Here is a 12563-nt window from a genome sequence, read left to right on the forward strand (position 1 = left end):
GTCGAACCTTGAACCGGGTCTGGTTGTATAAGCCTTTCATGGCACGTTTAACACGACGTGACTCAAAGTTTCAAAAGAGCTCAATTCACTTGCATCTCACATACTTGGAGAATTCCCTTTTTCTTACGGAAAGTACCATTTTCTTGAAACATAGCTGCCCTTCCAATTGCATAAGGAGAATCCCATAATCATGAGAGAGGAGACCCCTCGGGTCGGTTGTACAAATGGTCCTGGAAAGGGCGGGAGCAGAGAGGAGCAGCAGGACAGGAGGCTGGTTCGTGGACTGACCGGGAGCCAAGGGTCATCCAGGCCCCCTGGGAGGGGCTCAGAACTTGTCTTTGCAGAGGTTTCAGGAGGATGTCAGGTGGGTGGGGAGGGATGAGCGTGTTGCTGGCTGCACCAGCATTACCTGGAATTCCTGCGAAAACACAAACCCCTGGGCCCTGCCTGTGGACACTCCGAGTCAGCAGGACTTTCTGGAAGACCCAGAATCTGTCTTTTTAACAAGTGTCGGGTGGGTCCGATTCCTTCTGTGTGGTGGTTTCGGAACACTTGATTTGTATATTCCAAGCAGGACTCACCAGGCTGATGCCAGCTTGTGCTGTGCTCGTGAGGGCTTAACCTTCACACACACACACACCAAAAACAGGCCTTGATTCTGAGCCTTGCTGAGTTCCGGATGCCCACACGTGTACACACACCATGGTGGACATGGTGGCCGATTTCGATCTGACATCAGGGGACACAGAGCTGGGAATAGATGCCCACGAGGGGCCCCCATGGCCAAGCCTGCAGAGCTGCCCAGCAGCCAGTGGGAGGGTCCAGGGCCAGTGGGTCACCTAGAAAAGGGACCTGGGGAGACAGGTGTGAGCCCAGTGTCCAGGAGCTCCTAGTGCCCGGTGGGTGCCATGTGTGCATGCAGTGCGGGGGCCTGATGAGAGGGCAGATGACAGATACGTGTCCCTTCCTTTATTTGCCATTTTTTACAACAACGCGTTGGTCTGTAACAGCTCCAAAAGCGACTGATGTGGTTTTTTAATTTCTTTTTATTTTTTAATATTTATTAATTTTTTTTTTGGCTGCGTCGGGTCTTTGCAGCATGCAGGATCTTTCGTTGCGGCGTGCGGGTTTCTCTCTAGTTGCAGGATGCAGGCTTAGTTGCCCTGTGGCATGTGGGATCTTAGTGCCCTGACCACGTCCCCTGCATTAGAAGGCAGATTCTTAAGCACTGGACTGCCAGGAAAGTCCTGAGGTTTTTTAATTTCTTAGTTTCATTAGAAACTCAGGGACTTCCCTGGTGGCGCACTGGTTAAGAATCCACCTGCCAATGCAAGGCACGTGGGTTCCTGCCCTGCTCCGGGAAGATCCCACGTGCTGCGGAGCAACTAAGGCCGTGTGCCACAACTACTGAGCCCGTGCTCTAGAGCCCGCAAGGCACAACTACTGAAGCCTGCGCGCCTAGAGCCCGTGCTCCACAGAGAAGCCACCGCAATGAGAAGCCCGTGCACTGCATGGAAGAGTAGCCCCGCTCACTGCAACTAGAGAAAGCCCGCGCGCAGCAACAAAGACCCAACACAGCCAAACATAAATAAATTTATTTAAAAAAAAAAGAAAAAGAAACTCCGACTTCGACACTTTACTGTGCTTTAGCACATGGCGGTTTGCTTTTCTTACTGACGCAGAGAGAGCCCCACTGTCAGCTCCAGGCTGCGTCAACGCGGCCCCAGTGGTTCAGGAAGTGTCCTTGCTTGTGTGCCCTCCCTGGGTTTTCAGACCGTGGCCCAGATGCCTCACGTCTTGCTTTAGCTCTTCTATGTTTTAAGAAGATTTTTGTGCATGTGTTTCTTATTCGTCCTCAGCAGAGGGCTGGTTACCCAGTCGTTGCCAGAGGTGGCCTGAAGTGGACATGTCGAGTTCCTTTGTTGTTTGGTTGGGCCGGTTTGTTGGGAACGTGCTTTGTGTTGGGTGCCACCGGGAGCAAGACATCGAATGACTCCTCAGCCCTTGCAGCTGGCCGGGGTCCGACGTGTGACCCCGCAGCTGCTGCGCAGAACGAAGAGGTGACACACGCGGGTCCAGGCAGAGTGTCAGGGAACTGGCAGAGGGATAGGAGGGCTTCCGGGGGAAGGTGGCACCGGCCAGGCCCACACATGTGAGATGGGAGGCATCACCGTCCTCGCCTTCAGCCGCAGCTGGTACATCAACCCGGCAGGCACCGCAGGGACCAGCAGCTCCCGACACCAGCTGAACCCACCCGGCACCCGTGCCCAGGAGGGGTCGGGCCCAGCCCACAGGCCTGTCTACTGGTCCACACTTCGCACGCTAACCCAGCCGCTACACAGAAACATGAAGTGCAACAGAGGAAACGTCTGGGGTCCACGATCTCCTCTCTGGGGAGCCTCTTAGAGTTAGTCATCCTGACGAGAGGCCTGAGGGCTAGGAGGTAAACTTTGATCTGCTGTGTATTCCTCTACAGCCAGCTTCTGGAAGAAAAGAGGTGGTGGAGGTGAACTTACTCGGGAATTATTCAGGTTAAAGCCAGCTCCACTCTCCGCAAAAAAAAAAAAGGAAAAGAGAAGAGGAAGCACAGCATATCTAAGGACAGAAAATTAAAAGGCAGTTTTTCCAAAAATGTGAAGGGGTCATTTCAGATCCTTATGGAAAAGAAAGGAGTGTACCAGCCCCGAGCCCGGGACTGGGCTGAAACCCAGCGTCCGCAGGCCTGGCTGGCTGGGACCCAGAGCTTGAGCCCCAGGGAGCCACAGGCCTGCAGGTGCCCAGGGCCCGGGGCAGCCGGGACGCCAGCGGGAGGAGTGAATTCCGAGCGGCGTGTTGGGGGAAGGGCAGTGACCCAAAATTCGTGGGACTGGAGATCTGAAAAAAGGAGCAACGCCGGGCCAAAGGGAATGGAACAGAGCTCTTACCTCGGCAGAATACAAACGAGCTCCCTGCCGAGGAGGGAAACAAAATGTCACCACCTCGAACCTGAGGGATGCTCCGGGGGGGCAGGCAGCCCCAGCACTGGACTGGCGACGCGACGCCCTTTAAAGGACAGGAGGGACTTCCAGGCAGAGTGCCAGGTGTCCTCGTGCTGCTCGAGTCCTACCTGTCCAGCGCCACCTGGGCAGATGACAATTTGGGGGTGGGGGGGTGTGTGAGCTCTCCGCTTGCTGTAGTGCCAAGTATGGTTCCATCCAACCTAGAAAACCCGCCAGGGACGCCCGGCCCCGGGTCCGGACTGAAACAAGCAGGTGGCTGTCAGAGCCCGCGCTCCGGGCCACAGCCCAGGAAGGGACAATGTGGCAGCTCTTCCAGAGGCCAAGGTGGCCCTGCGGGCTGTCCAACAAGAGCAAGCCCTCGGCCGTGGCGAAGGGAGAGTGGCAAAGGGGGTCCAGCTTGGGAGGGTCCCCAGGGCCAGTCAGAACCTGGCGAGGATCCCCGGCCGGGCAGCCCGAGGCCGGCTCAGGGGAGCCGAGGGTCTCGCCCAGGAGCGCCCCGTGCTACAGCCGGAAGGGGGTCTCCCGCCGGCCCGCCCTCCCCCGCCGCCGCCGCCGGGGGCTGGGAGGGGCTCCGAAGACTGGGCGGGGGCGCGGCCCGAGCGAAGGTCTGTGCGCTCCAGCGCCCTCTCCCTGCCGGGGGCTGCCCTGCGGACACCGGCCGGCCCGGGATCCCCAGCCATTGCCCAGCCCCCGTCATGGGTGCGGCCTCCACAGCCCAGGATCACCTCGTCCTGCTCACGGCCGGAGACGGGCCGTGTCATCGGTCACGCGCTCGCTGTGGCGGCGTCGGTGGGTTGCACGCCACCCCCAGAAGGGGCTTCCCAAGCACACCCGACCGTGGCGCCGTGGGAAACTCTGGCCCAAACTGTGGGCTGTCCCCGAATGACAGAGGGCCCTGAACAAAGGATCCGCTTACGACTCGACCGTCGTGGTCACTCGAGATAACGTTCGTCATCAGGATCACCGACTTGCGCAGAAAGAACAGAAGGAAAAGACGTCTTTATGGAATCAAACGCTTTTATTTGGAATAAGCATCAAGAAAATGAAGGCAGTTGCGTCATAAATGCAGGGCCACAGAGTACTCAGCGAGAGGTCGGAAAATAACGATAAAAATATTGTGCAGCAGATTAAAGTAACCTGAAACTACGATCACTGGCTATGAAGGGCATCCACATGGAACCACACGGGAAATAAATGGTAAAATCTTCAGGCGATTTGCTCTCTTGGCTGCCCTGGTGGCAGGGGAGCCAGCCCGCAGACCTCAGCGCTGCTCTGACCCCCAGTCCCCCGGGGCGCCTGCCTAGTGGAGAGCAGGTCCTGCTCTGCCTGCTGGGCTCCCAAGGCCTCCCCGCGTCTCTGAGCCACCTGACAGGGGCTCGTGCTTCCAGCGAACGGGCTCCAGCACGGGCGGCAGTGGTCGCGCGAGGCTTCACTGGGGCTGCAGCTGGCTCTTCAGTCTGGCAAGTCTCATGAGGCACCTGTCCCTCCACTCCCTCCTGGCAGCTAAGTGCTCCGGGTCATCTGGAACCTTCACGCACATGGCCTGGGAGCAGGAAAGACAAAGAAAAGACAAGAGGGAAAAAGGGAAAAGAAGCATGAAGAGCAACTAACTTGGCAGGAGGGAAATTTCTCCTATTTATGCAAACTCTGAATTTGCTTTCAGAGACAAAAGAAGCCTGGCAAACCCTAAACTAATGTAACTTTCCAAATCCAGAGGGGCCGACGGTTCCTTCAGACGAGTCAAAATGACCTGCCAGTTCCTTGGTCACACCGCTCGGAGGGTCCCCTGAGACCCTGACGGGGCTATGAACAGTCAGGGACGTGGAACCTCAAAGTCAAGCCAAAGAGCCTGGCTACAAACGAATCCTCGCCTTCCACCGGCAGGGAGTCTACACACCTGGTGCACTTTTTCAGCTGCGGCCCCGGAAAACTCTGGAACAGGTCCAAAAGTCTTTAGGACATGTTTCATGCCCTCGCTGTACCTGTCACAGTAGCTTAACATACCTGGAAGCACAAGAAAACAAGAATGCCCAAGTCAGAGAACTCTTGTCTGCGGCTCAAACCAAGAATGTGTCCGGAGGGTGTTGCCCTGGGCTCACCCTCCCGTGGACGAAGCAGGGCTGCGGGTGGGAAAGGCACCCCTGTCAGTGGCCCTGGGCTCACTCCTCAAGCTTTTCTCGGTAATAAAGGCCCGAGAAGCAACCCGACTTCCAGGCCTGGGTCAGCGCCTCTCAGGGACGCTGGGTCGGCCCACGTTCCTGCTTTGATTCCTCGACTATCACATGAATCCTGTTTTCACCACAAGCGTCTCCTTCAACGATGTATCTGTGAGGTTACTCGTGTACATGGCTCGAATGCATTTTCTAAGAACCAAAGATGTCAAGTTCAATTAATTCCGTTGCCCACTCCGCTCTTATCCCTGGATTCTACCTGGCACTTGACCCCCCCGGGCGGCGGCGGCCTTAACACGGGCTCTTCACCCCAGGGGCTGGCTAGGCTGTGGCCGCTGGGTTAGGGCGCCGCCAGCCACCCGCCCCGACCTGCATCTGAGCCCCGGCCACACGACTTCCCACTACGCCGGGCCCTCGATCGAAGATGGAGCCCTAGGATTCTGGTGGAGAAGCACATGGACAAGAGGCTCATCCTGGCGGGGTTGCGGGGGGAGGGAAGCGCCGCACGTAGGAGCAGCGCGCGGGCTGCCTGGCGGAGGCCGACTCCAAGAGGAAGCCCGTCAGCTGCCCACACGCGGGGCGGGCTTGCCTGGACTCACCAATCGGCACACAGCGTGGCCCTCCCTCCCCCATCCCTCCCTCCTGCCCGCCAGGCAGGTCGCCTCGGGAGCCTGGCCCCGGAGCCGCTGAGCTGCGCTGGCCCCTTGCCAACCTCTCTCAAAACCAGGGAGACTCGGCAGTTGGTCAGTCAGGCTAAAAAGATAACAAGGGAACAAACGAAACTGCAGGATTTGCAGAGATCCAGAGCTGGGCCCTCACCGACCCCACGAAAGCTGCGCGATTCATTTAAAATAAAAATGATCTCCGCTAGTTACGCCTTAAAAAAGAAAAACAGCTTCTGTGGGGTTGCTTTTGGTGCATCTCCTAAATTCGCTGATTTCAACTGCATTTGTCCCAAATCGTTTGCCTTCTCTCAGAGGGTGATAAAATGATACCCACTTTGTCTTAGAAGAGAAAGTGGGTCGAAGGGTGAGAATTGGAAAATGCAACGTCTCTGACGTTAGCACCTGCAATTAAGTGGTGGACGCTCCCTTTTAAGATGAGGGGTTTCACTGTGTTTACCAGAAGCACCAGGGGATGGTCCAGAGCTCAATATTTACTTCACTGTTACGATTTGTTGGTTTATTCAAACTCAAAGTGATAAAATCCAGACACAAATACAGCTGACTCGTGTTGGGGAAGCAGAGACGCTGAACCAAGTGAGCTGGAGACACTGAGTGAGAAAAGAGCAGGCAGATGTGCTGCAGCCGCGAACTCACCCACTTTCGGAGAAACAAGCTGCCCCGGCCCCCAACCCCCAGCAATGGGCCACGGGACTCGATTCAGGTGCCGTGTTTCACCTCTGGGTCACTTTACGTTTTCTGAACGAGTGTCCCTCTTTCACTGCCCCTGTGAAGTCATCTGAGTCTCCCAGGGGCTTTCTAGAATCTTTTTTTCCCTACTGCCCTTTATACAATTTGTAGTTTTAAAAGGGCTTTTATTTCTTCAGAACAGAATAAAATATGGTGAAACTCTTTACAGTTCATAACTTCTCCCCAACTTGTTCAGAAAACCAATTAAAACTTCAGTCTCATTAGCATAAAAACACTTTCTATAACATGCACTCAGCTCTCAGGGTAAACAGCCCGTTGTTTGTGGCGAGGCTGGGAGCCTCCACTCGCTCCAGACACAGGAAGTTCACAGTGACTTACAGTCAGGATCCGCGGTGTGCCTGCCTTACTGACAACTTTCCAGTGAAGGTATCACTCTTACTATTATTTGCAACACATCCCCTTCCATTAGAGGGTAAAAAAGGAGGCCTTTAAATATTTCCAACGATAATTTTGGCTTCTCTACACCATGAAAGGTGAACTGAGTGGGAATTATTCTAGAATAACAATTTCATTGAAATTGGAAATTAGGGACTTCCCTGGTGGCGCAGTGGTTAAGAATCCACCTGCCAATGCAGGGGACGCGGGTTCGATCCCTGGTCGGGGAGCTAAGATCCCACACGGGATCCCGCGGGGTGGGGCAACTAAGCCTGCGCACAGCCCCTAAGACCCAACACAGGCTAATGAATAAATAAAAACTATGTAAAAAAAAAAAAATGGAAAGGAAAAAAACCACTTCACCTTTTATCCCACTAGTCTGCCCTTCCCCCATATCTTCTTTACATCCATGCCCTCTGCTCTGTCAACAATACCCTCTTCCAAAAACTCATAGAGCTTACCTTTTTAGAAGACTCTGAACCTAACTTTTTTTTTTTTTTTGCGGTACACGGGCCTCTCACTGCTGTGGCCTCTCCCGTTGCGGAGCACAGGCTTCGGACGTGCAGGCTCAGCGGCCATGGCTCACGGGCCCAGCCGCTCCGCGGCATGTGGGATCTTCCTGGACCGGGGCACAAACCTGTGTCCCCTGCATCGGCAGGCGGACTCTCAACCACTGCGCCACCAGGGAAGCCCTGAACCTAACTTCTTAAGAGATGCTTATATGGAATAAGAAAAGACGGCGGGGGGAGGGGGGGGAACAGATTCTCATGAAATTAGATTTAGCTCATTTCACTGGTTTCTAACGAGCCCAGTGTCTCCACACCATGTATTCTCATGCCACCCCTGTGTGTGGGGGGGGGTCACTGCTGCTATACCCCTTTTACAGGTGGGGAAACTGAGGTGCAGTGCACTGACCTGCCAAGGTCATCTAGCTTGCAGGTCAGCGGGGCGCTGGCTGACTCCACCAGCCAGACCCACCACTCTGAGAGCCGGCGCTGCCTTAAAACGTAGCCAGACGGAGGAGGCGTGCTGGCCTCCTGCTTCTCAGATCCTAAAATACCTCTACCACGTCCAGATAAACTGTAGCTTTCAAAGACTAATAACTAGCCTTAACCTGAGACGTCGCTTTATATAAAGCTATATCCAGAGGAAGGATTCTTGATATATTCTGGTGACACTGTGAGGAATAACGAGCGTTTCCATTGATGCCAAGCCAGATCTCGAAACCGTCTAACTCTGGTCTCTGGAATGCTCTGAAGTTGAAAACTACATCCGTCCACCACTATCATATTAAGCCAATTAGGTTTGCTTATCATTTCTGCTTTGTTTGAAAAATTGCTGTGGGCCTCCTTCCTGTCTGCACACTATTTGATTCTTGAGTTTCTGGTTTCATCGGCTTCTGTTTCTATTTGTTTGAGAGTTAAAGCTGTTCTCAGTCTCTCCCTATAGATTTCTTGTGATACCTGAATTATCTTATTTTTCTCAAGAAAAAAAAAAAAGGTAGAAAGAAAAAGAAAAACATGACGGTTACCAGGCAGTGTCTACGTCCACTTCAAATGCTTAAATATGTTCCTCACTTTTAAGGTTCTGGTTGAAAAAAACATTTGAAATTTTCCAAGGCTTCATTTTAATGAGCGATCGTGGGAACCCCTGCTCGCTGCTCTCTGCGCAGCCCCGTGCTCAGCGCTGCCCCCTCCCTGCTCCGCCCCGGGGAGAACCATCCCGTGCTGAACTGCTTCTGGGCGCACACGTGTGCAGCCGGGCACCAACACATCTAGGAAACTGCTTGACTCACTCACTGGAAACTATATTCCACCAATTACTGTGGTGAGAAGTGACTGAACGAACAGGAAAACACCGAACTCTAAAATCTATGTCCAACAGACTCCCAGGGGTCACCTGCTCCGGCCCCCCGCCCTCCAACCTCACTGCAGGAGTCTCCTCTCAACCCAAGCGTCTGGCAGGTGGGCACCAGCCTCCGGCCCCTCAGCTCCCCTCTCACGGCAGGGCCTCTCCGCACATCAGCTCCAGGTTCTAGAAAGTTCCTCCGGCTGTTTCCGGTCTTCTGTTCTAGCTCCAGCCCCACAAAAGACACAGACAGACAGACACACACTACTCCGGTCACCTTCTTCTGGATATGCTCCAGTTTCTCAACACGTTCGTTAAACGTAGACCATGGAGCTGAACACAACATTTGTTTTCTATCTGTACTCAAGTTTCACAACTTAATAACCTAATGCTTAAAACAATACACAAAAATTGTACAAATTTATGACAACATAAAAAAGCACAAGGATAAGTTACTTATCATTTCAGCACCAAGAGACAGCAGCAGTAATAACATTTAGGTGACATTTTCCCAGATTTTTATGCATAGCTTTTTTGATTTATTTTGTCTTAGTTTGTTGTAGGTTTTATTGCTTGTTTTTCAAATGATGTCCTTTTTTTCAGTTGATTAAAGTCGGGCTGAAAGTTTCATTCTTGGGAGAGTCTCCCCTTCTCAAGTTATTTTTCTTTCAGTGTCACCAGCTCACTGGCTCTCACCTACTCCCCCAGCCCCTGGAGGTCGGCTTCTGGGGCAGCCGCCAGCCAGGCCTGTCCCCGCAGCTGTCACCAGCCCTTCTCCCGCAGAAGCCCCTCCCTCAGGCCTCCCCGCCTTCTGGAAGGAGACCCACGCTCAGCAAACACGCCCAGAAGCTGCTCCTACTTGGGCAGAAGGTGTGTGCAGTCGAGGTGCCGGTGGTCATGTCCCCAGTCCTATTTCTTCTTCTTGCCTCTGTAAAGCACTTCACCATCGTTCTCAGGAAACACAGCTCTGCCTTCCTCAGGCTGGAGGGTCCTTGGCGGTGTCAGCAGCATCTCACCCCCGCCCCCCAGTTCTTGCCACAGGGAGGTGCGTGGAGCCCGCGTGGACTTTCCCCTCAGCCCCTCCCTGTGAATGACGGACTGGCCGCCATCTCCTGCACGACACTGTTTCTATTCAGTTGTAAGAAAAGGCAAGATTGACCGTTACAAAACCATGAAAGCACTAAACAGCACAGAATCCCACCTTGAACCCGACGGAACGGAAGCCTACCTTCGGCGTTGAGGTGCATGGTCTCCAGGGGCCCAATGAACGCGTACCGCATGCCCAGGCCGTCCGACATGACGAGGTCAAGGTCGCCCGGGGACACTACTCCTTCCTAAGTGGAGAGAAGGGGTCGGCAAGGTGGTGAGTCCTCGGGAAAGACCGTTTCATTACCATCATTTTCATCCTGACTTCTCTAGAGCGGGATCCCAAAATTCTCTGCAAAGCACTATCACAGGTTTCATCAAACGCGGCATCACAGAACTGTAGGATACAAACGGATCCTGAAAGGAGAGTGTGCTGTGAAATGGTCGAATACCAATTCAATCTCCAGCCCCTCCGCTGTCCCCCATTCTCTAACCTACAACCCTCGTCCTGTCGGAAGCAAAGGGCGGAAGCCTTCTCTGCACCTCTGCCTGAGACCCGGGGCTGTCGGAAGAGCTGGAGAGCGTCCTCCAGGCTTCGTCCGCCTGCAAGCCCGGCCGTGCTCAGCTTTTGATGTGCTCGTAAACAAGTGCTATTCTTTGATGCAAGGCAGCTTCGAGCAGTGAGTGTGTGTGTGTGCGTGCGTGCGTGCTGCTCACACGGCCCTACCTTCCACGCGGTCGCCTGCGGAAGGAGCAGGGACGCGAGGTGATGACCCGCGCGGCCGCCGGGAGAGGGAAGCGGCCCAGGCTGTCAGGGTGGCTGCAAAGTCTCCAGCTCTTGTTTCCGGAGCGCCTTCCTCCACGTGGAGAGGCCCCGCTTCGGGAACAGGGAGTCGGGGGTGGAGCAAGCCTGGACCCTCAGCCCCGGCGCGCACACACCCCCCGCCCGGCGCCCGCCTTCCCTCCCTCCCCTGGGCCGGGGGCTCCACCACCAAAGTCCAGGCCCCCAGGAGGCCCGCGCGCCCCTCACCCCTGCGGCCCAGCTGCCGGGGGGAGAAAACAGTCCCTCGGGCCCCTGTGGGCGTCTGCGAGGAGGGGGGGCCGGGGGCCCACGCAGGGCAGGGGTGATTCGGGACGACTGAGGACCCTGGGTGAGAAGCCCTTTCCGCGTGGCTGCACACACGTGCGCACGCGCGCGTGACAGACGGGGACGCGCAGAGCCGCACGCGGAGCTGAGCGCGCGGCCCCTCCAGGCTTCCTGACTCGCCCAGAGGCAAACATCCTGACTTTCGTAATAACCATCCCTTCCTCCGCGTTCCCGAAACATGGAGTCTGCATTTTGCCTGTTTTCCATCTTCTTGGAGATGGATTCACAGTGCGTTCTTTTCTGACTTGCGTCTTTCACTCCACCTCACGCTTTCAAGATTCACCATAGCCGTGTGCTGCTGTAGGCGCCCGTCCTCGCGGCTTCCTCATCCGTCCTACTGTTGGTAAACATCTGGGCTGTCGTCATTTCCACCGTAAACGACTGCAGAGCCGCGGCCTGGCGCGTCCTCCACTGGGAGCCGACGTGGCTGCACCCGTGTCGCTGTCCCTAGGTGGCGCGGACCAGGGGCTTCCTATTAGTTCTAAACCATCCTTGGGTTCATCTGACTGCTACTGAGAGCAAATCAACTCAGTTCACTCAGATACTCACCAGTCGCCCGCCCTCCCCTCCTGGTGGCAGAGCTGGTGGGGGGAGGGCGGGGCATGGGCACCAGGAGGAAACACTGAACACAAGGCCCGTGGTGGTGCCGCCCAGAACCACCAAGAAACGACTGCTGGTCCGCAGGGTCCGGCCGCCTCTCTCCCTCGCTCCCTCCGCGCCATGTCTTGGGCAGGAAGGGCATTCCCGCACCCAAGGCTCCCAAGGCTCGGGAGCGCCGTGAAAGGCAGCCACGCAGGGGCTGCCGACCCTCCCTCGGCCCTGGCCCCCAGGTCAACATTCCAACAGCCTCGAGTTTCCATTCCACCACCAAACTGGGAAGGATGCGGACCCGGAAGCCAGCCTGGCCTGCGGCGGTGTTTGCCTTGACTCTCTTCTCCCAAAACTGTGTTCAGTACTTTCAGAGCTGACTTCCAAAGATTTCAAAATACCCGCGCAGTGAGCCACTCAGAGTAATTAAATTCTGATTTGTAAGCGTCGTGAGCGCTAACAGTGACCCGACCAATCAAAGCGTTAGAGGGCTTCTCCATCACCCGCGCCCTCACACTGGAGAGGACCTGCACTTCCCTCACTCCTGCTGCATCCACGGAGGGCGGTCAGTTTTTGACCAGTTGCTATTCATTAGCTGAACAAGTTAGAAAAGAGAAAAAGGTTTAATATTTCCTCTTCCTAACTGCTGCTTTCTGCCCGATTTGAATTTTCTGAGGCAGATTTCTCTAAGCTTGAGTTTTTACCCAGAAGCTAAATCCAAAGAAAAGAATCGGCCACGAGAAATTCAGCCAAGATGCTCGCTGATTAGGGTCCACGCCACTGAGGCAGGTGCCCGGGTTCATCCCTGCTGCACTCAGCGCAGAACTGAAGCTTCATGTTCGGGATATTCTGAAGGTCAAGTTGTGCTGTGAGCTCCGCTCCACCCAGAGCCCTAGTGCCACCTGTGGCCTAGATG

At 55.1% G+C, this 12563-nt stretch overlaps 1 protein-coding gene across 1 annotated transcript in view; it reads right to left on the reverse strand.

Annotated features, from left to right (window-relative positions):
- Positions 1-3644: 3644 nt before the first annotated feature.
- CRYL1 (crystallin lambda 1) overlaps positions 3645-12563 on the reverse strand; it is a 73025-nt gene continuing 64106 nt past the window's right edge. Inside the window, exons 6-8 of the mRNA XM_079902642.1 lie at positions 10055-10160; positions 4897-5003; positions 3645-4542 (exon numbers count right to left, since the gene is read on the reverse strand). Of these exons, the coding sequence (XP_079758768.1) occupies positions 4429-4542; positions 4897-5003; positions 10055-10160 (327 nt within the window). The 3' untranslated portion in view covers positions 3645-4428. The remainder of the gene's footprint in view (positions 4543-4896; positions 5004-10054; positions 10161-12563) is intronic.

The sequence above is a fragment of the Stenella coeruleoalba genome, assembly GCF_951394435.1.
Source record: "Stenella coeruleoalba genome assembly, chromosome: 18".
Lineage (NCBI taxonomy): Eukaryota > Metazoa > Chordata > Mammalia > Artiodactyla > Delphinidae > Stenella > Stenella coeruleoalba.